Raw genomic sequence first — 23,053 nt, forward strand, 5'->3', positions numbered from 1 at the left:
AAGAACCATAGATAATATATGACTTTTGTCCGCTCTATATATACTATTAGATGCAATTGATAAATTCGTGTTACAATTTTTCATTGCTGAATTACAGAGTAGTAAACATAATAGTCTTAGTTTCTGAAAGCTGGCGATCTTCAACAATAAAAAAAAAATGACGGCCTAAATAATAATTCGCTTCCAACCGTCACAAAATTTTAACTTTTTCTTGTAGATGTAACAAACCTTATCAAATTCGGTGCGGTGGTTGCCGAGGAAAACAATTTCTGTTATCCATGTATTTAGATAGGAGTGCCCGAGCTAAAGCTTCCTCCTAAGTGGCTAACTTCACCATGAAAGTTCATTACAAAAATAGGGAGTCAAGGCCCGTACATTTAGACCACTAATAAACGTTTGATTTTTTCTTCCTCTCTCTCTTTCTCACGCACCAACCAATGTTCTTGGAATTTTTCAGATATGGTGCGTACGTACCGTTGATCGTTACAAGGGAACAGCGCAGAAATCTGACGAAGACGAAGGGAGGCCCAAAGACGACACACAAAGTGCCCATTTGTCCCTCTCTTTGTCTTCGCCAGATATCTTCGCTGATTACCTGTAACGATGAACGACGTCTCAGACGACCTTACGTCGTCTGAGACGTCGTTACGTGGTCGGGCTTGACTTCGTAGTCCACTTCTCGCATTTGTCGCCCTATATGTTATGGGCCGACGTAACGACGGAGCAGCCTCTCTTTCACACCTCGCCGTCAAGCAGGTAGTGTCCCAACCTTGACGCTGTCGCCGGGTGCGTAGTGCTGGTTGAGGCGCCATAGGCCTCCAGTGTTGGCTATTGGCTGCTGGCCTTAAATGACGCGCAACCGGCGAGCTGAATTAACTGCAACGTTTGGTATGGCGTGATTCGGCAGCATAGCGTCGAGCATCGTTGTGGCTAGGCTGGCCGTAAGCAAACTCAAACGGGGTCGTCTCTGTAGAAGAGGGTCCCATTCCTGACGTCGACGTACATGGTCAGCTTGTCGGCAAGAGTTTTGCTCAAGTGCTCCATGACGTCTTTTTTATGGTGATGGTATTCAAGGTGCTGCGTTTGTCTGTGAGCTTCTCTCTCGTTCATCGAAATGTATTCGACAGTGAAACGGGAACAGTGCGGGATAAGTCACTGTAAATTTATTTATCGCATTCTAAGGAGGGTGTGGTGCGCTCTGTAATTCCTGCCAATTTCTACTAGATAAAAGCCACGTAAAAGCTTCTGTTGTCAGGAAGGGAAAATATAGGGCAACTTGTGGCCTACCTTTCTTTATGTTTTCTTTTCCTCATTTTAATGTTACGTTTCTTTGCGCTAGAAGTGCATTAAGTAAACGTTTGCCCTGCTCTACTTACAGCTTCGCCAACCCGAAAGTGGTGATTGCTTACTGCAAGCTACTCTCTCATTACCGGACGAACTCACCGGCGACGAACCAACATGTGCTGCGCATGCTGCACCGTCTTGCTGTGGACCTCAAGATGTACCCGATGCTCTTCCAAGCCAGCGTCTTCAAGACCTTCCAGAGGATCATGCACGACTGCTACTCGCACCCTAAGGACAGAGTCGACGGTACACTTAAGGTGATTATATTTTAATTGGTTCTTGCCATATCCCTCTAATTTGCATGTCGCCAGTTTCATTTGCATGTGTTCGGTGTCTGAAAAGCAACTGTGCAGTGAGGAAATAACAATATAATAATTATGAATGACATCACAGTTTCACGTGCGATATGATAGCGCAAGACAGGTTGTTCGTCTGATAACGTATGTGGGGCGCACTCAAAGGGCGGGTGTACGAGAACAATATTCGCACACTGCAGGTACTACAGACAGCCATTACCCAGCACATTGCACAGATAACTCGAGCAACGCTCCACCAAGCGCTTAACAATGTGCAGCGCAGCGTCGTGTGCAGACATGTCTTCTAGGCGGTGGTGGACATTTTGAGCATCTTCTGTACCGGTCACTGCTTGGCCGTACGTAAAACTTCAAATTTTATGGCCAGCATTTCCATTGCACAGTTACTTTTCGGACAGCCTGTATATGTGAACTACCATGTATAGGAAATCATGACCGCAGAAAAATATGACCGAGAAGGACAAGGGTTAACTGAGGGACTCTGTTTTTTTTTTTTTTTTTGTCACAACTATACGAAGCAAACAGACAATGAAGGCGGAGAAGGTATAGGGAAATCGACTGTTACGTTTAATTGAAATGTGGAATAAAGAAACCGCAGGTGCACAACTACAGTCATTTCTCAACGCGACATGTTCAATCCTTGCATGATGCACGCGATAGCTAAAAAAAAAAAAGTTAAGCAAGTGTAACACGTTTGTAAAACGTGCACGCGAAAGCCTGTCGCCGCACCGACTGGTAGTGGACCAGTGCCGTCAGCGCCTTCGCACAGGGAGGGGCAGTATGGGAGCGCTGGCATGATGAGCGCCATCGGAGCCAGCTGTGGAAGACGACGACGACGAACGCGCGAGCAGGGGCACGAGCGCGTCTCTGTGACCACGTGACTTTTTGCTCACAGAAGCATCGACACGGTTGTTTGAAGGTTATTGTGCGATGAGGCATATTAGGCTTTCGCCCTAAATACGCGAGAGCAATTGTTTTTGAGCATAACAATGAGAAGAGAGGCGAATAAAATACTGCTCTGTGGAACCGCACCCGCATATTATTTAATCCGAGGGTTCCCGTACATCCGAACAGAAATGTGTGCCTACTACTTCGACCGTATAAGTACTCGCTATCAATGCCTCCGCGCTGACGCATTGCGAGTGCACCTATTTTCTACTGACACAAGCACTGCTTGACACGTACAGGCGTCGGGAGAACTTACTGAAAAGCACCATATAAGTCGTACGATCAGCGCACTTGCAAATCCAACTGAGGGTTCGCTACATCTTCCGTTTTCCACCGCAGATAGCACGGGCGACACTGCAGAATCAGCAAGAGCTAGTAGTGCCGCAGAAGAGATAACTTCGCGCTCTATAAGGGCGTTTGCAGAGAAATTTTAAACGAAATACGGGAGAATATGGTGACCACAATACTGTAAGAGAGAGAGAAACAACTTTATTTAAGTGAAAATAAATTTCACTGAGGGATGGTGGTCAGGCGGTGCCTGGCCGCCACTTCCTCGGCTCGTTGAATGGCCCGGAGTTGCACGTCGAGGCTAGAGTTCCGGAGCACGTTATCCCACTCTTCTTCTGTAAGGAAGGAGGCGCGAGCTGAGGCGTCGCAGACAGACGGTGTCGTTGAGACACCTCTCTATTCTTCCACCGTCGCCAGAGCCACTAATGGCGGTGGCGGCGGACGTGGAAATTCCTTTTGAAACGCGGGCGTCAAGCAACACGTGAACTGAGGAGCACCCGCGAGGGGAGCTGGCTAACACATACACAAATATACAAGAGGCAGCCACCGGCTGTAGGTTGATGGCACAGGAGGCATAATACAGAAGACGTGGGCTTGGCTTCTACCCGCTGCAAGTTGTTCGTTCCGTCCACTTCTCTATTTAAGGCGAAAGCCTTAGGTGTCTATGTTGACGGTGCCCTTGGCGGTGACCTTGGTGAAACTGTGCCGTGACGAAAAATGGCAGACGCGCAAACAGTAATAAAATCACGTCAGAGAATTCTCGGATCGATGTCACATTTATTTCTTAGGGAGGCTCCTATGAACAAAGTAAATTAGTGGCTTTGAAAAGAAGGTTTTTGCTACCTTTCGGTTTGGGTGGGAATCGAACCCGCGCCGCTGTGGTGGGAGACGAGCACGCTTCCCTGAAGCCACGGCGGCTCCATAGTTCTGGCTTACTAAAGGTGTGCCTATACTCGCGGACAACTTTCTGTGGCAATGAAGGGAAAGCTACGGGCGCGTGGATGCTGCACATGTGTTATCGCGCCAAGTAGTCCGGCAGCGTTTGGCAGTGCTTTTGGTTGCTCGGAGCGGACGCTGAATCGACGCAGCTTTCACGTGCGACGGTTTAGCGTTTGCCCAGACGCGGAAGGGAAAAGCCACAAAATAAGTTAACTTTTACGCTCAGTAGTGTGTTCTGTCTTATTTAACTGTAGCTAATAAGCTGTTTATGTTTCTCTCTTCCCCAGCCTAAACCAACGTGGTTTAAAACGAGGGACTCTTTTCAGAAGCGCTCTCGCTTGTGCGCGCTTTGCCTTTGTAGCTTTCCCTTCATTGCCACAGAAAGTTGTCCGCGAGTATAGTGCGTGCCTGATTGCACACGTCACGTCGTCACAGAGACGCGCGCGTGCCACTGCTCGCGCGTTCGTCGTTCGTCACAGAGACGCGCGCGTGCCACTGCTCGCGCGTTCGTCGTCGTCTTCTTCCACAGCTGGCTCCGATGTCAGCGTTCCCAAACCTCCCTCTGCGAAGGCGCTGACCGCACTGGCCCACTACCGGTGTGGCGATTTCGGTGAGTTGTGTCGTGTGCTCCGATGCAATCAGGCTTTCGCCTTCACGTTTTACACACGTGTAACACTTGCTTAATATTTCGTATTAAGGCGAAAGCATTATATGTTTCATCGTTCAGTCGACCTTTAACGTCCTTGAGCGAGAACTGCGTCATTTACGCGAAATCGCACACGATGCCGACTCGGTGTAGTAATTTACTTACTACACCGGCCCGGCACCGTGTCCTCACGCAACAATTTTGATGGTACGCGGGTCACCATTGTCATCGTGTAGTTAAGTTAGAATTAATTCAGACACTCCAACCCACGACCTTCGGTGGGAGTCAAACCCACCACCTTTGGCGTTAAGGCGACGTTAATTAAAGCACAGTTAATGTTACGCGAAGGATGAGTCAATTAGATGAGCAACTATTTACAGATTATATTTACAGCAACGGTTGCAGCGCTGACCGGTTGCATTTACAGCGCGAGCCCAGTTCGTTCTTTCTCCTCTTTTCTCGAGTGATGGCGCCCGTGCGCCTCGTTCAAACAACCAAATACAACGCGCGTGTAGCAGTATAGAGCTAATTAAGGCACTCGAACCCACGACCTTTGATGCTAATCAGGGCGAAATTAACTAAGGCACAGTTAATTAATGTAGCGTCATTTAAGACACTCGTACCCGCGACCTTTGGTCTGAAAAAATGAGAAGTAACAACGTATTCCAGCGAAAAGATCAGGTAATTTAATGAACGCCTCTTGAACGCGCAGGCGCCTTCACCCTCTTTGGCGTATGCTTAAGTGACTCAATTTTATTTCTACACTACAATTAAACGTAACAGTTAATTACCCTACGCGTTCTGTGGCTTCATTGTCTGCTTGCTTCATATGGTTGTAACCTCAGGAAAACGTGAACTTTATGATGGCCTTCATTTTTGTTGATGTACCGAAAGTGAATCATGTGCTTTTAGTTTCGAGGCGCTGACACGAAGGAAAAACGCTGTCGCCAACAGTCGGCAGACTGACATCGGTGTCATGTTGGCCTAGTGTGAACACGCCTTTGGCAGTGCGTGGACTGCTTCGCTACGTCCTGGCCAATGAAATTCTGGAGAAATTGGCAAGGTCGACAAAGGTTATGCACCAACACGCCGCGTTTATCACGCAAGGAAATACTGGCGTCCACCTCACTGTACAAGGATGTCACAAGAAGAAGCGCTTTCGATGTATACAGAAACGTGCGTGTTAGAGAACCATCCATAACTGACATGAGTGTGTGCGACGAAGCATTTATGTTTCGTCACTAAGTACCAACGCCAACATGCTGCCTACGGTCCGCCAACGGCCGTGTCGGCGGCCGCTCGGCGACGCGTCTACGTAGAGGTCGCGTCGGGACGAGGTCTGCTGCTTATCTTGTCACACTTTCTCACACTTTTATTTCGCAACGTTGTGCCTTGTTCGCAGCTAGAGTGGACGATGTTCAAATTGCAGCCGTCGCTACGGCAGCGTTAGTGTGTTTAGAAGCTATTGAAGAACTGCGAGAAATAAAGCCAAGTAATTGCTGAGTGTCTCCGTGACTGCAACCACGGCCGCTGGAGACGCAGGGAACGTACGAAAACCTCATGAGGGATTTAGCAGCTCGATGACGCCGAAGCCTACAGACGCTGGATACGAATACGTCTCGTGTCTACATGTTCTCATCATTTTACACATTCACTGCAAGAAATTGTAGCAGCACCAGCGAGGCAACCCGCTGACATATGAGACAGAGCTACTGCCGACGCCGTGCGAGCTTCCCCGCGTTCATGCCGAACGCGCGCAGCGTCCTTAGCTACAGCCAGCTGACACATGCTGGCGATCGTGCCTTTCAACTGAAGCATGTTTCCATTCATTTTGAGCGCGATTAAGCATGTGTACACGCGTAGCTGCTTCGGCAATCGCGTTGTCGGTGCGATGTTGTCGCTCTGCGACCGATCTCACGACGATTGGCCGCGAACGACGGTTGGCAGCCCGGTTTTGTTGGCGTCGGCGTCACGAAAGCCTGTCACACTGGGACGACTCACTGACGTCAGTCGCGCCGGCGGCGTTGTTGGCCTAGTGTGACAGAGCGCTTCTCAGCGACGCAGTATGTCGACGTTTCATACATCAGGTGCAACACTGTGGAGGCTAGCGATACTTTTTGCAGTGGCTGCGTTCGCACTTACAAATAGTGCGGTGTTTTTGACTAATTTTTGTGGAAATGTGCCTCAGATAAGCTCAGTTGTGAATGAAAAAAAAATAATAATTTACCAGTAGAAACAAGCAAAGCATGTTCTCATACGGCTGCTAATACGTTGTTCTAAAACAGTTTGCTTTTGGCTGTTGTTTTATTTGCAGCCCGACGCGCAGCCTCACGTCCATGCTCGCGCGAACAGACGCCGTTGGCGCGCAGCGAAGCATATACGGAACGCGCGGAGTGATAAATTTTAGTGACCGTACTTCTTACGTAGCTTCCAGAGCGTTGCACCCGAGGAGGTTTAGAACCTCCTTGGATGCAACGCTCTGGAAGCGTCCTTGGTTGCACCTGATGTGTGAAAAGTAGTATAGTCGGCCGATGGTCGGCGTCGGTGTCTTGTTATCTAGTCGGTGTCGTGTTAGCCTAGTGAACAAAGGCAAATTTTTAACCCTCGAGTAACTAGATCTGTACTTACAGGCCACTGTTACGGCCATTGCTTGGAGAACTTCTAATTGTTCGTGCTTTTCTGCTCAGGAACTGGCTCGCCTTGCGACATTCGTCGTGCGAAACTTCGTGGCCACGGCTCAGGAAAACAAGATTGCGTTCGCCGAGTTGCTGTTCTGGAAGACTACAAAGGACGCCTACGAGCTCGTACATGGTTACGGCACCGGATCAAAGTGAGTTGGCTGGTTTCGTCCCATTACCTTTCTTTCTTTTCGGGAGAAGCCAAAGACCAAAAAAAAAAAACGATATCGTTTTCTAAGATTACAGTTGTACGTGCGGAAACTCGATGTGCTTTGCTTTCTTACGGAAGGATCGCGCGAATAATTAATTTGACGCTGTTTAAAATATACCATAAAGACCGAGTGGTGCATCCTTGATTGCGTCGACTTAAGTACTCTGGAGACGGTCAGCTACTCCGGCTTTGTCAGAATTAGATTAGGCTCTATGCTAAAGTAAGTTACATACGACGACGCGTTTGTCGACCGTGTACCACTTCCAACAGTCAGACTTTGGTACTTCAAAAGCTTGTTTCCGTGAAGGTAGAATGTGACATAGAACACCCAATGAAGCATCACTTACGCAAATCGCCACCGTCGTCGACGACGGAACTCCATGGGCGCTGCGCAATACAGCGCGCGATTTCACTTAGGCTAGGTTTTTATACTCGCGGACAACTTTGTGGTGCAATGAAGGGAAATCTACGGAGGCAAAGCGCACAAGTGAAAGTGCTTCTGAAAAGAGTCCCGCGCTTTAATCCACGTTCGGTTTAGGCTGGGAAAGAGACAACATAAACACCCTACTAGCAACAGGTAAGTAAGACGGAACGCACCACTGAGTGTAAAAGTTTAGGTATTTTGTGGCCTTTCCCTTCCGCGTCTGAGCAAACGCGAAACTGTCGCACGCGTAATGCCCTTGTGGCGTATCGCAGACGTACGCGTTGGAAAGCGTCCGCAGGCGCCGCATCGCGCCAGGGCGCGTACGGCGTCAGGCGCGGAGACTGCGTCGCGTGTGTACGCGTTGCGGCGTGGACACCTACCACTGCTAGGATTTTTACGCCCGCGCCGGAAGCTGCCACCGCGTCGCCCGCGCGACGCTCCTCACGTGACCACAGAACGCCTGTATGACGTGACCACAGAACGCCTGTATGACGTGACCACGGCGAACCAGCGTGACTTCAGGAACGACTCTTCGCGCGGCGTGCAGGCAAGCCCGGGCAACGCCTCCTCTTTCTAGAGGAGGCGCTGGCCCGGGCAAGCTGCGTGCTTTGTGCTCGTAGTTCGGCGCGTTTGTTAGGTGAACATGGCAGCCGGGACGAAACGCGCAGGGACGCGCGGCAACTCGTGCATCGTTTGGGTGCGCGCAATCTACCTCTATCGGACGCGACGTGACGTCGAGTGAGCCTTGCGCGTGCGGACGCTTTCCAACGCGTACGTCTCGTTGGGGCTTGAGCTGCGTCGATTCATCGTCTGTAGCGAGCAACCAAAAGCACGGTCAAACGCTGCCGGACTACTTGGCGCGACAACACGTGTGCAGCAGACCAAGAGGAGGCACTGAGCAGAGATGCGCCCGTAGCTTTCCCTTCACAGAAACATAAGACTTGTCTACGGCATTGGTTTGCGGCCACCACGGTGTAAGAAATGTACTTCTTACACCGTGGTGGCCACTAAATATGATAGACGCGGCCGTTTCAGAATTAAGTGTTTGTCGACCTTGAGTAGCGCCTCCTCTAGAAAAAAAAAATGTCGCAGGTTCACCCGAAAGGCGAAGCATCAATTGCGATAGCAAATTAGTAGGGAGCTATACGGAGTAAGGATAGTAGTAGTAGTAGTATTAGTGCAACAGCACCAGCAACGCGCAGAACTGTTGTCGACGCCGTCTGCGTTTTACCCGCGTTCGCTCTGAACGCGTGCGGCATTGGTGACTGTTGCCGGTGCCTCTGGGGGCGGCTCGGAGGTTTTCGACGAGATCAGAACCGGACACTCGTCGAGCAGTGTCGGAAGTCTTTAGCACCTTCTCGCCTTGCAGCGTTTTAACACGAAAGTGTTTTATGCCGGGGTCCACCAAGACTTCACTGACGTATTTCCGTCACGGAAATACGTCATAGAACATAATACAAAGAAAGAAACCAGAAGAAAAAGTTCCACAAACATGCAAAATTTGGAAATCGAACCCACGACCTCTCGGTCCGCGACGATAGATCGCCGAGCGTTTAACCCATTGCGCCACAAACGCATTTGCTGAGAGCTACACAGACGCGCCTTATATATCTAACACTCCTCCGTGTACCCGCGCTCTTGCTCGGGGCGATGTCGCCGCCTACGAGCAGAAAAGAGAAGTACTGCATTATGACACTAACGCGCACCGACAGTGAACGCTTCGGTGGTCTCAGCACTACGACGCCTCGATGTCAGCATTCGAAGGGACGCTGGCATCAAGAAGCACTACCAACTACCAAATAGCTAGGTGGCGTTCACCGTACTCAGCACAGCGGAGCGTGGCCTCCGCAATTAGCTCTGAAAATGTTTCTGAAGTTGATCGCGGAGGCTGCAATTACGACGCGCTGTACGCGCTGATTTGACTCGGTGACGATTCAGTTACGTGCTTTGTCTTGCGCGTTGTATTAGTGTGTCAGTTACGTGCTTCGTCTTTCGCGTTGTGCTAGCGTGTGCAGCGTAGTGCAGCTTCCATATGCACGACGGTTGCTCATGGTCATCGACGTTGGTAGTCGTGATGGAGGAGACGTGCCACCAGGCGTCAGCGTGGGTGCATCAACGCCTAAGGGCGCTTTAGCCACAAAACACCAATAGACATTATATATCAATGTGCAATAAACATTACACTACTTCTGTGAAGACACGTTTCACTTTCGTGTTCTATACCGATTCCTATATAAGAGGGATCAACCACATTTTTTATATAAATACGCATTTGGTGCCGCAGCTAAATGTCGCCTCCCCTCTCTCCCTCCCTCCCCCCCCACGGCCTTTCGCGCGACGGAAGAAGTCGCGTTTGCTATATATATATATATATATATATATATATATATATGGTCATTGTAAAGGAGGAAAGAGACACTTAATGCTGCCGCCCTTCAGGGATGGATGGATGGGTAAAACTTTATTTCATCTGTTTAAGTGTGGTTGAGCCCCTAGATGTCCAGGAGCCCCCTGGCCGACATCTCTAGGCAGGCCCGGTCCACCAGCCATAGCTGGTCATCCGAGCAAGTTGCCCGAAGAGCGGCCTCCCACGTGGAAAAGGAAGGGTTGGGAATAGGTTGTACCGCCATGGGCTTGGGGCAGCCCCACAAACAGTGGAAAAGATCTGCCCGGGGCACTTGGCAGGTGGTACACTATGAATTATTAAGACCAGGGTAAAATAAATGGGGAAATAAGTGCCGTGGTCTGGATCTGGCGCCAGATTGAACTTTGATGGGGGGTATGGGAATGGTGAGGGGCGGGTAATTCTCGTCTACCTTTCCTGTAATACGTGGTAAATTAATCTGGTGGTAGGTGTAGATCCCCTCTCCTGGTTTTTCCGTGGGGTTGGGTGAGGGTCGTCCAGAGTCCGGAGGGAAAGACCTCGGACTTGCGCATTAATAGGGAGCACGACGCAGAACGCGCGTTTGCTCTCCGCCGTGCGTTCGCTCCCCGTGAAAGCGCGCGTCCCTCGCGCGCTTTCATTCGCACATACAGCATACGGCGCGCGGCGACGATTTCATTGCCGTTTGACGTCGTACGGAACCTCACGGCGACGACGACGCCGACGGCAGAAATCCGCTTTGAAAGTCCATATAGTTGCTGTCGCAATAAAAATAGAGGAGGCGCTGCCTTGCATGAGACTCCGATAGATAGCACGTGGATACATACCAGCGCAGGCCAACAGTCGAATCCGTTTATTTGTTGCGTAAACTAAGATATAAGAGCGGCGTTTACATGAATGCGGCAAGTGGCGTATCGCATCGCACTTATGTAAATGGCGGTGATGCCCTACGAAGGCGAATCGCATTGATGCGACAGGAGAGAGAAGTCGTCTCACGCGGTGCATGCAAAGGCTGGCGTATCGCTTTGAGGGAAAGGGACGGCTGACGCCGTTTGCTCTGTTCTACTCACCGGCGGAATGCAAGTCCTCGGAAATTGGTTCCAGCTTGTTTCGGGTGAAGATGGATTGCGCCACACTAAATCGGTGTCGCATGGTAATTACCGTGTTGAGCTAGAAAATTCGACCCGCTACTGTACATTCTGGTGAACGCAGCTAAGAATTTTTTTTTTTTCGGTCTAGCTTCTACCATGTGACTAACTCAGCCCTCCATTGTAGGTTCTCGGAGTATGACTGTGTGTCGTCTTAGAAGAGGACATTTAAATTAACGCCGCACGTTGCCGAAATAGCGAAGGATAAATGGCTTTTTTACACAGCTGCACACTGCAGGCATTCGTAGGCGATAACTTTAGCGTCATGTACCGACACGACAGTAGCCGGTATAATTGTCGTTCTTTATGGTCATGCGAATAGATTCCGGCGCGCATAAGTGAGTTGTAGTGTGCTTTTTTATTTTATGTTTGTTTTTCTATTCATCTGTGTGCATACGTATACGTGTATTCGTGCGTGCGGATGGGTATTTTACCATTACCTTTTCTTTTGTTATTTTTCAGTTCTTTGTTTATTAGGGTGGGGGTGGGTGGGGGTGGGTGGGGGGGGGGGGGATATGTTACCTAGCAGGGTTTGGCAAGTACCCTAGAAGGCCCGGAAGGTTTGTTTAAGAAAATTCTATCCGCGTCAGCATGGTTTGGGGTATTTCTCTCTCTCTCTCCTCTCTCTCTCTTTTTTTTTCTTTTTACTGCCACTGGTGCGAGTGCGCTTTGATTATGATACAGAAATGCGGAACAATCGGGATCACGATTCGGCGGGCCGGATGGGGACGGGAAAGATCGATCGCATATGGTCTGTGAGCCTAACATTACGTGACCAAGTCTGAATTACAGGCTGGTAAATACGCAGTCGATGTGTCTTTGCTACACAGCGTATTTCGGCCTCCTTGGCTAGCGGACGTGTCATTGCCGGCGTTAGCCTTAAAACTGGCCGCAGAATGCGTCTAGCTGCTCCCCAGTGGCAAGCTACGTGAACGAGTCCCCGTGCTGTCATTTCGCTCTCCGTAAACGCAATGCAGCCGTGTAAAACATTTGATAGGCAGTCAAAGGATCTCGGGCCTCCGTCCTAAATCCTCCGCCGTGCACCGTAACAGGCGCGCTTAAGCGCCCCTTAGGTGCTTCGGTGTTTTTATTCCCGCTGGCGAGGTGCGAACATCTTCTCCTCAAGACAAAAAAAAAAAAAAAAAAAAAAAACGAAGAGGGAGATCTCGGGGGGCCGGCGGTGGATTGTGGACAGTGGGACTTCCTTTGATTCGTGGATGGCGAACGTCTATCTTACGAGTTTCGACTGCGGGTCAGTAATCTGATCCTCTTGGTCTGCGTGCCTAAAAGGATAATAAAGAGACGCGCTGATGCACTTCATGTATATCCTCGTAAAGTATCCTGTAAAAAATTTATCTGCGTTTCTGGGGCAGAGAACGACTTAGTCATTTTTCGATGGGGGCGAAATGCGAAATGCGAAACGCCCGTTTACCGTGCATTGGGCGGACGTTAAAGAGCCTAGGTGGTCGAAATTAATCCGGGCTCCTTCACTACGGCGTGCCTCATAATTATTTCGTAGCTTTGGTACGTAAAACTCTAGAATTTGATTTTTTTAAGGCTCTAATTTATCTGCTAACGATTATAGATAGAGAATGAAAGGGAAGCCCGACAGTGTGTTTTGAATTTCGTGCCGGAGTAACGGGCCAATGTCGTCAGTGTATTCCCCCCCCCCCCCCCTTTTTTTTTATCTCCTGGAAGGTTGGCCTAGGTCAGAGTGATCAGCTGTTCTCTGTATCGTTGCGAACTCTTAAGTTAGATCTGTGTGTTTGTTTTTGACCCACTTCTACGCCGGTTATTTTGTTCGGAGCTGCGGTATGACCTCTTCACTGCTGCAGTCGAGACGTTCTCTCCTGGAAAACGAGTTTGGAACTTCCGTCTTTGAGAAAGAAAGAAAAAAACGCTTCTTTTGACTTCGAATGTTCTGCTCTTAAAACGCCGCGTATATCTCCGTGCATTCCGCCTTCCCCCTACTTTTTGCTTAATGCGTTCCCGCCATCTTTCTGCTTCTCGAGTAGACCTCCCTTTATAGGCGTTCCCGAATCCCCTACAGTTTATTTTCCGTTTTGACGATGCTTGCGAATTCGTCGTTTTGTCTTGTGCGCATTTCAACGTTCCTTCCAGTCCCCTCAGGTATTGGTATTTAGACGCTGCCTCGTATTTTCCGTTTCTTCCGCCTTCCGTACGGATTAAAAACTTGTCAAATGTAATCTGTCTTGATTTTCTCTCTCTCTCTCTCTCTCTCTCTCTCTCTCTCTCTCCTTTTATTTTCTTGTTTCTTTTTTATTCCCGCTACATTTTTATTAGCAATGTGGTCGTGGGAGCGAATTATCCGCTTCCTCCTCCTCGTTATCGTTAGAAGCGAAGATCACGTTACTCGCTCGCAGAACTGCATATTTTACTTTCCCGATTACCCGGCTGCTTTCGTATTGACGAGATTTTTGGAAATTGGCTCGCTTCCGGCCGCCCGGATTCCTGGAAAAGCTGCCTTACCCAATATCGCCAATGAGTAACAGTCAAAATAAAGAAGACAGAGAATGAATCCATTTTACGACGCCAATGATGCCGGGTTCCATGCCGCGACTGCGCGTTTGTCCCCCTCCTCCCCCCGCCCCCGTTGATGAAGCGCCCCACGAGAGTTGCACGAGGGAGGAAGTTGGAAGCGTTTTCTGCTGATGGAAATGAGCAAGGTGCGGGCGAAAACTAGAAAGTGCGAGATTGTATGGAGAAGGGGAGAACGGAGAGGGATGTAAGGGCCAGGAAGAGCGATGTAATGAGGGCGAATGCAGAGGAAAATGGAATAGAGAAATCGGGGCTTTGAGAGAAAAGCGAGGATATATATGTGCTTGCGGGGGGAAGTAAACTTTTGGAACTCGCAGGCGTAGCACTCTTCCTGGTCGCTAAGAGAATGAAGCGAGAAAGGATAAGAAAGCAGAAAAAAGTAATACACTTTGAGGGGGGGGGGGGGGGGGGGCGAAGCGAAATGCGTATACTGCGTCGTCGGTCCGCGTCCCGAAAGAGGCATGGAGACGAATGCCTACCCAGTCGATATATGGCTCGCGTTAGCCAGTTAACGTTGCGAATCCGTGAGGCATCAATAAGAAGAAAAGGGCCAGGGATGGAGTTTGCCGTCGTACCAACCCCATTTTTTCCAACTTCACCGTTTACGTCTTTTCTTCGCTCCCCTCCCGATCTCGTTCCTTTATTTTCCTCGTCGAGTGAGTGTGAGGTCACTGAAGAGTGGAAAAAAAAAGAGAGTCCTCGTCTGCAGTCCCTGTAATCAAGGAACGACTGTGTGGAAGCAATAAACTAAGAAGGGGAAAAAGAAAAAAAAAAAGCATAGCAAGAGGACGGAATCGGAAGGAGCGTCGTGAACTCGGGTCTCCCGAGCGCTGTGCTTTCGTTTCAGAGATAGATGACCTCACTATATTACCGCCTCCTCTGCCCACAGCTCTTCAGTGACTAGTAGTTCTCGTACTGCGTTGTTGTTGGTTACCTAGCCCTTTGCACCTCAGTGTGCCTCTGCCTGATCCTCTTTCTCTTTAAATGCCACCGAACTTCGTAAATAGTGGAATTGGTCGCACCGATGCGATAGGGGCTCTATTTTTTCTGGAAGTACTACTGTCTGCCTCTTAAACAAAACGAATTTTTCCGGTCTTCACAAGTTCCGCATCTAATAACAATGTAGCATTTTCGCACTCGCTGTTATGCGTATATATATATATATATATATATATGTGTGTGTGTGTGTGTGTGTGTGTGTGTGTGTGTGTGTGTGTGTGTGTGTGTGTGTGTGTGTGTGTGTGTGTGTGTGTGTGTGTGTGTCCGTGTCCGTGTCCAACAGTATTTTTTACGGCTGTGGGTGTGCGCTTGGACTACGTTGTTAGTTGCCTTGTTTACTGTATTTGGCCTTAATAACGCGTAATCAGCGACCAGTGCCCGGTTGAGTGATATTGCTTCAAGTGTGTAGACAGTAAAATCCCTGCCATCGTTTTGTTTGCCTACGTGTGATATTACCTATGTTCGTTATTTGACAATTAACTGTTGTGCAAAATCCGGCTATGCAAGTTGTCAACATTTGCAGTGGGTTGAGGATAAGGGGGCGCTAAAAAGCTGTCTAAATTAGGGTGCCTCGATACAGGTGACGCTGACATCTAGGTACCCTAGTATAAAGATGAGCTGAATTACTTAATTTGGCTTCTACGATATTAATACAGTTAATTTTAGCGTCAGATATGAGCCTTAGTAATTCGCAAACGACGCACAAATCGAAAAATCGGGTGGCGAGGCCGTTCGGAAGTGCCCCCATCAACTTACTGTGACGTCATGGACTTTAAAAGCGTTTACGTGGATATAGTTGTAAGTGTTTGCAGATAAACGAGGAATATGTTGCGTTCTAGAGGGACCAAAAACTCACCACAGCAAGGTTTGATTACTTTTCCGGCCTGCCTCAAAGCGACCTAAATATGAGAAAATACTTCGATACCCGCAAAGTCGCACTGACGCACCAGCGCTGAGATTGCGGCGTGAAACTCCAAAGAGAGAAGCTTGGCGTTTATGTACTCCAGTAATAATTAACCTTTATTTGAAGAAACGTTTTTTGTCAGCCTGAACTGATTGAATCTAAACCGCGGTTCTTTAGTGTCACTTGCCGAATAAGTACATAAATAATAAATTCCGCAGTTCACTATATACGAAGATAACTTTTGAGAGAGAAAGAGATTGACACAAACCGAAGGACGTTGTAGCACATGGAAGTGTAAGGCGCAGTCGCCCACGAAGCGACGCGCTTGATATGCATCGAAGCTGCAGCCAAGGGCGAGCCGAGATTGCACTGGGCGCCGAGAGGATGCCTCGAGGCCCCCACCGTTTATCTCGCGTGCTGAAATCGATGTGCTGGTGCCCGGAAGCATCGGCAAGCATTTGCATAAGCGACCGGCTGAGAGAGAAGCTTATTCCGGCGGGGGGCAGTCGTACCCGCATATACCGAGTCGGCGAAATAGTCTGGGGCCGCCGCCGGATCTGTGGCGTTCTCTCATTCGGTCGCTGCGCTGACACTGCTCTTGGGAACGGCGATCAGTGGGCGAAATTGGAAAGTACGCGTACCCGCCGCGACAGCTTAATGGCTATGGCGTGGCGCTGCTGGGCTCCAGGTCAGGGGTTCGATTGCAGGTCAATGCGGTTCCAGCCGATTGCAGCGGCATTTCCGATTTTGCGGAACGCAAAAAAAAAAGAAAGTTCGTGTACCGTGCTTTGGGCGCACGTTAAGGAACCCCAGGTGGTCTAAATTAATCCGGACCGCCCACCCATTATGCCGTGCCTCATGATCCACTGTGCAGTACGTTAAACATCGTAGTTTAATTTTGTTTAATTTGAAAAGTATGCGATGGTAGGGGGGGGGGGGGGTGGCACCCAGTGAATTTCACTGAGATCGTATTGCGTCCTTGAGGCTTTAATTGTCGCCAGTGTTCGAATCTATTTCGACGTCAGTCGTCAATCGTTGGGGATGGTGTAATCGATAATGAGAGGAAGGCACGTCGAGGGATGAGCGAAAAGCTGTGTTCGGCAGTTGATTGAACTTCAGCGCACAAGAAGAGGCACATGATCTATACTGTTTCTTCTATGTAGTGGTTCGTTGGTTCTTAATGACAGTAAGAGCGCAGCTGCGCCTCTTGTTAACCCAAGTGAGCCATTAGAATAAGCGAGGATGTTTTTGCATGATTTTGGCCGTATATCGGCAAGAATCAGAGTTTACCCGGAGGTAAGCCCGCACCTCCACCAAAAATGTTACGGAAGAAATATACTTACACTGTATTTACAAAAATGGCAGTGGCTGACAAGATCATAACTCGCGAAGTCCAGAGCGTCGTCTCCTTCAAGTCATCTCAAAACGTCTTCTTCATCGCTCTGTCACAATATTTCTATAAAATTAAGGAACACACTTAGAAGCCAGGTTGGTTGGTTGCCAAGTCCCGGGTCAAACGGCTCTAATTACTATAAGAGTTTGCCAAGGATTCTGCCGTATAGGAAAAGGCAAGAATAGGAGAGCGAAATAGAATAAACTTTATTCAAGAACCCCGGTCCGGGTTCGCCCGCTTTGTTCTAGTTTTCTGCCCAGCCGACCGTCGTGATTAACTCGATCATGGCTTGTAGGTAGTAAAGGGGGGAGTCATCAAGTGTCGCAGGTCTACGGGTGGGTGAGAGTTTAGCAAGGCTCGCCTGAATAGCTGGACGATTCCCCGGGCTATCCCACAGAATGTGAGCATTATCCGGGAAGCCGCCACATGCCATACAAGAAGGTCTGCCAGGCAAACTCTGTATGTAGTCTTGGAAATCTGGGGACACGAGAGAGTGCGTCTGCGCACGCCTCCATAGTACCGCCTCTCTTCGCTTCATGTGTGTGTCTGCTTGCGGATACTTCACGCAGTTGTTTCGTAATTCGTCCAGTTTTTCGCGCCTTTCCGCCTTCGCGAAGGTGTATTGCTCTTTCAGACTCGGTGGATCCGGCCACCACAGGGGAGGGCCCGGGAGACGCGCGGCATGTGGCATGTGCCACTTCGTTCCCTCTGGTCCGAGTGCGACTCGAAATCCACTGAATCCGTACTTTAATGTTAGGGTGTGCATATACGTCTCAAAGTGAGCATGGTGGGAATTTTTTTTCTAAGTTAGTAATGACATAGGCTTAGGCGCATCTTTCTTTTTCTCGTCTTTCCCAGCAACTGGCTTATAAGCAGCACTTATTTGTGACTTTCATTCAGGCGTAGAGCGATCGCTTGCTACTATAAAGAAGTCGCAGTTTCGCCCGAAAGGCGGAGCATCAATTGCGAAAGCAAATTAGTACAGAGCTGTACGGAGTAAGGATAGTAGTTTTACCGGCTGCATAAACTTGGACACATTCGCTTACTAACTGAATTAACAAGCATGGTGTCAGCGCACACAAGCAGACATGAATAGATCACACTCTATGAACGCACACAAACACTGTCAAAACGCTGGCGTGAGCAAGCGCCGCTGGCGCAGCGGGTGAAGGTTCGCGCGGTTTGTCGCTTCAGCGGAAACTGAGCGTCGAAAGCACAGCACATACAAAGGTATGAGCCGTGTGGAGATCGCTTTCTAGATACGGTGCGCGCGACCGCCCGCAGCCGCGCAAAGTACAAGTACGGAGTTGCTGGCAGAGTAGAAGCCGCACCCCGTCCCTCCCGCGCTGCCTTCTCGCTTTCCTGCTTTCGCGTGGGAGATTGAGCCGCCAGTTCCCCTTGCGCCTGGTCGCAAGATAGGCATTTGGTGCCGCAGCTAAACGTCGCCTCCCCTCCCTCCCTCCCATCCCCCTACGGCCTTTCGCACGAGGGAAGACTTCGCGTGTGCTCTCCGCCGTGCGCTCACTTTCCGCGAAAGCGCGCGTTCCTCGCGCGCTTTCACTCGCACATACAGCATACAGCGCGCGGCGACGATTTTACTGCCCTTAGACTTTATACGGAACCTCACAGTGACGACGACGGCAGGAATACGCTTGGAGTGTCCATATAATTGCCATCGCAATAAACGATCGACTATACGATCACAGCGCTGGTATATCCTGGAGCGATAGCTCTCCCGAGACAGCTGCGGCCGCCGTCACCGAAACGCGTGTAGTGGGTGTCCGATCAATATCATGTATCTGGCCTTCATCTGAAGCGAAACGTTATATATTGTTCTAAGCGACCTCTGTAGTGTTCAACTTAGTCTTAAGCCAGGCTAAAGAAACGAACTATTTAGCTAGGGCAGCATGGTGTTCGATGGGGATTAGAGCCCCGCAGTATCTTCTTTTTTTTCATTTTCATTGGCGAAACGTCATACCCCATTTCAGCGAAGACTGCGTTCCTTTATGTGTAGGTTTTTCCCCTTCCGCCTGCCTTTGCGCGCACTTTGTGTACAGCTTCGCGTAAGTGCAAAATCAGTGACCCTCCGATAATATGTGAAATTGATATTCCGTTCCTCAATACGGTACACCCGGAGGCATTAGGCTTTTCAAATACATTTGAGCCGGTATTATGGAGCGATTCTGTTCTCATTATATTGCTATTCGCTCTTCGTCAGTGATAGCGTAGGCAGAGCGCCGCTCCGCCCACGCTATCGCCGGCAACGGCTGCCCGTAAACGAGGTTGATATGAAATGAATGGAATTGACAGAAAGGAATCCTTACGTCATACCGGCCCTGAATCCACCTTTGAAGAATTGTCCATCTTGACATTCATTAAAGGCTTTTTTACTCGATTCTCGTTGCAGGAAACTCAGCAAAATTATGTGGACTGATGAGCAAGTGTACGAGCTGAAAGTTCTCTACGAACGCTACAAGGATGAGGCGACGCCAGGTGAGTGACTGCACCGGTTGCAGTTTTCTCTGACGTATGTTGCTACCGTGCTCCTTCTTTATAATTAGTTTGCCGTGACACTGCTAAAGTGTGTGACGTCGTGCTGGGCCTTTGGAAATGTTGAAGTTCGAAGATTGAAGTTTGTTCGCCGAATAATTACATGGCGAGGCCCGAGGAAAAAAAAAGCTTCATAAGCAGTTTGGCGAGACCATCAACCCCTATTACGTAGGCAGCAGTCGGTAAGATGTCCCAATAACGCTATAAAATTATAGCGGGAAGTGCTTTGTGACATTTCTGCATCACAAACAAACGAGAACAACAACAAAAATAAAGAAGGGACAATTTAGATTTTCACACTTTGTGGTGTAAGCATTCAATAGAGGTTAACGCACAGGCCACGGTATATGTGTGCTGGTGGTTCGCGAAAAAGGAACGGAAAAAAAGTAAATAATGTACCAAGCACACATTTAACGTATGCGATTACTGTATACATACTGCTTGGAGTATTTCTTGTTGTGTTGGTTGGTGAAATGCAGTTACAGAAGAGGGGCTCAAATTGACACCCATACAAGGAGAAGGGCGGACAAGACGAGCCCCAGCACATGAAGCGCGCTTCTTATCTGTGTTGTGCGAATGTGCTTCAATATGCGCTCTTTTACTATACACACGGCTAGTTGCATGCGCGCAATTTGTACGCTGAAAACGCGACCATGGTTTACTGATACGTAATAGCCTAAATATGGACTCGATATCCAACGTGCGCTATACTGGAAGTTTCCTCACATCCTACTAGGTAAATCATTAGCCCGGATTTGGTGAATAGCACGCGAAATAAAAATGCGCTTGCGGCGTCCAACAGTCGACGAAGGCAATCATAAATTGATATTTAATTACCTTAGGAGCTCTTATCCAAATGCATGGAAACAACGGAGAAATCGTTTTGCTCCTCACGCGCTGCACCCACTTTGATCGCGCCAAAAGAAAACTTATACGGACTTCCGGAAGCAGATTTGAAATTTAGGCGGTCACCTTCTCTTCTTGCCTACTAAGCAGCTTCTCGTGGTGAGAGTGGCTGTGTTGGTTTGCAAAAGCTTAATTAATACAGCTTAACCTGTTACTTCTATACGTATAGTATCCAGTTAAGCGCGATGAAAAATAGCGATTGGCCTCACGACAAAGGTGTCCTGTGGTTCGACACTTTTATGGAACCTATCCGAAAATGTCGCAAGAAAGCATACACCTTCTGCTCGACACCTATCCCAGAGCTAGGTTCCTAAAATATTTCCCTTTGTTGCGCCGGCGGCGTTGTGTAACGTGTGGACGTATTTCACGTATAGGCTCCCCACGTGAACGCCTCCAAACTGAAGGAATTGCGCTTCCAAAAACTGGATTCACGGCCAGTTTCGTGGGGCTTCCGCCTGTGGCCGCTCTCCTTGCAGAAATTGCGCAACGATTGCCGCGCGTGCGTGCCCTTCAGTGAACTTGACAGAGGCTAGGGATTCACTATGTTCTCGGATGAGGAAGAATATATAAGCTGATAGGCAGCATAGACATGGCAAAATGACTTCGCTGTTGTACGCGGCTCAGCGTCACCGAAGTATATATGTTTCCACACTACGGAGAGGAGAGCAAGCGGGCAATGTTAGAAATACTGTTATACCGCACGAAAGATACTCTTTCAGGCACATTTCTTGTAACTTTCTTTTTTCTGCGACGCTTTTACGCGGCGTCTGCGAACAGCCAATCCCCCCGAAAAATATTATGCCCTGAAGTCCGCCGTTGCTTGAATGCAAGTTAAAGAACGAGAAAGGAAAAGAAAAGAAAACAAAGCAATAACAAGGAAGGGAGCCCCCCTCGGGGTAGGAAAAGCGCATTACGGCAGGTACGCAAGCGCTGTCTGTTTCGTGCTGGGAAGAAAGGAGTCTTGCACGAATGCCTTTCTGTCGCCCCTAGCACTTTCATTGCTTTTCGAACGTCATATATGGCAGTCAGTTGCCAACGTTTTCTCTATTGTTTTCTTGTTACGCGCTCCCTGTCGCCTTCCCTAATCTCCGTGTCGTCGACGCACGTGCGCGTTCGGCGCACTGCGTGCGGAAGTCAATGCGAACTCAGGTGCGAAGGCGCCGTAAGTCGAGCCCAAATGCGCCTCACGTGGCGGCGGCTTTCGGGCGAAAAAAAAAAAAAAAAAAAAACTCTTTCCGAGCGCCACGCTGCGTATTTGCCAGTGCGGCGTCGTACATACGTGGAGCGTCCTCCGCCTTTTCTTTTGCCGCCATTAATGTTTCGTTCGCGAGGTTCGAATCCCCCAGTCGCAGCCTACCTTTCTTTTCTCTTCTTCATTTGTTGATTTGTCATCGCCCGGCGTATCGTATGACGCTGAACCTTTTTTGTTCCTGCATTGGCATTAGGGGAGTTGTGCTTTCTGCTTTTATTATAATTCAGAATCGGAGAGTGCGAGCTAAGATCGCGCTTCAATACCGCCGCGAGGTTCTCAGCGTGCTCTGCACCCGCCGTGGTGGTGCGGTGGCCATGACGTTGAGCTTCTCAAGAAGCACGAGGTCACGGTTTCGATTCCCGGCCGGAGCGACTGCATTTCGATGGGCGCGAAATGAAAAAGAAAAGAAAGAAGCTCGTGTACTTAAATTTAGGTGCACGTTAAAGAACCCCAGGGTGTCAAATTTAATCCGGAGTCCTTCAATGCGTCGTCTCTCATGGACCCAGCGTTGCTTTTTGACGTTTAACCCCACGAACCAACCAATCTAGCGCGCTCTGTCAACAGTCTGTAGCATATCATTCACTCTGGCTCTTTGGACGCCAAGCGCGCCTTTGCTGTGGCGCGTTGTTCGGCATCGTCTTCGTATGCCTGCTTGGCGGACGACAGAACGGCGAATTTTAGAGTGCGTGAATTTTACTTCGCGCGATCGCGACTACGTGTGTGGTTCATATACAGTTTTGAGTAGGAAGCGCTTCCTTCGTTGAGTCCGGCAGTTCTTTTGGTGAACTAGTTGAGCGCCTGAGAACGCCACAAATGTTGTCTCCTGTGTATTCTTACGTCCACCACAGATATTTCGGAAAGAAAGAAGTGTAGATGTAGAGGGTGATATCGAAAGGCTTCGTGACTAGCCTTGTTTTAAAGAAAGTGATTTGTTTAAGTGCATTCGAATGCTGTCGCCTTCGAAATAGTCCCCTTGCGCAGCAATACAGCGCTTTCGGTGTTACTGCCATTTTCCGAATATTTAATGCAAGTGTTCCTTCCTTTACGAATCAAGCACCTGTTTGTAATTCGTTCTTGATTTCAGCAATCGTTTCAGAATGGTTACCCTTGAGTGGTGTTTTTAATTTTGGGAATAGAGCGAAATAAGTGGTACCGAAACCTGACGAA

The 23,053-nt window shown here is 49.0% G+C and overlaps 1 protein-coding gene across 1 annotated transcript in view; it reads left to right on the top strand.

Annotated features, from left to right (window-relative positions):
• The window catches only part of LOC119455719 (protein timeless homolog), a 317,713-nt gene that overhangs the window by 252,671 nt on the left and 41,989 nt on the right, over positions 1-23,053 (top strand). The window contains exons 17-19 of the mRNA XM_037717145.2: positions 1,379-1,601; positions 7,167-7,309; positions 19,586-19,671. Coding sequence (XP_037573073.1) covers positions 1,379-1,601; positions 7,167-7,309; positions 19,586-19,671 — 452 coding nt within the window. The remainder of the gene's footprint in view (positions 1-1,378; positions 1,602-7,166; positions 7,310-19,585; positions 19,672-23,053) is intronic.

This window comes from Dermacentor silvarum, chromosome 6 (genome assembly GCF_013339745.2).
Source record: "Dermacentor silvarum isolate Dsil-2018 chromosome 6, BIME_Dsil_1.4, whole genome shotgun sequence".
Classification (NCBI taxonomy): Eukaryota; Metazoa; Arthropoda; class Arachnida; order Ixodida; family Ixodidae; genus Dermacentor; species Dermacentor silvarum.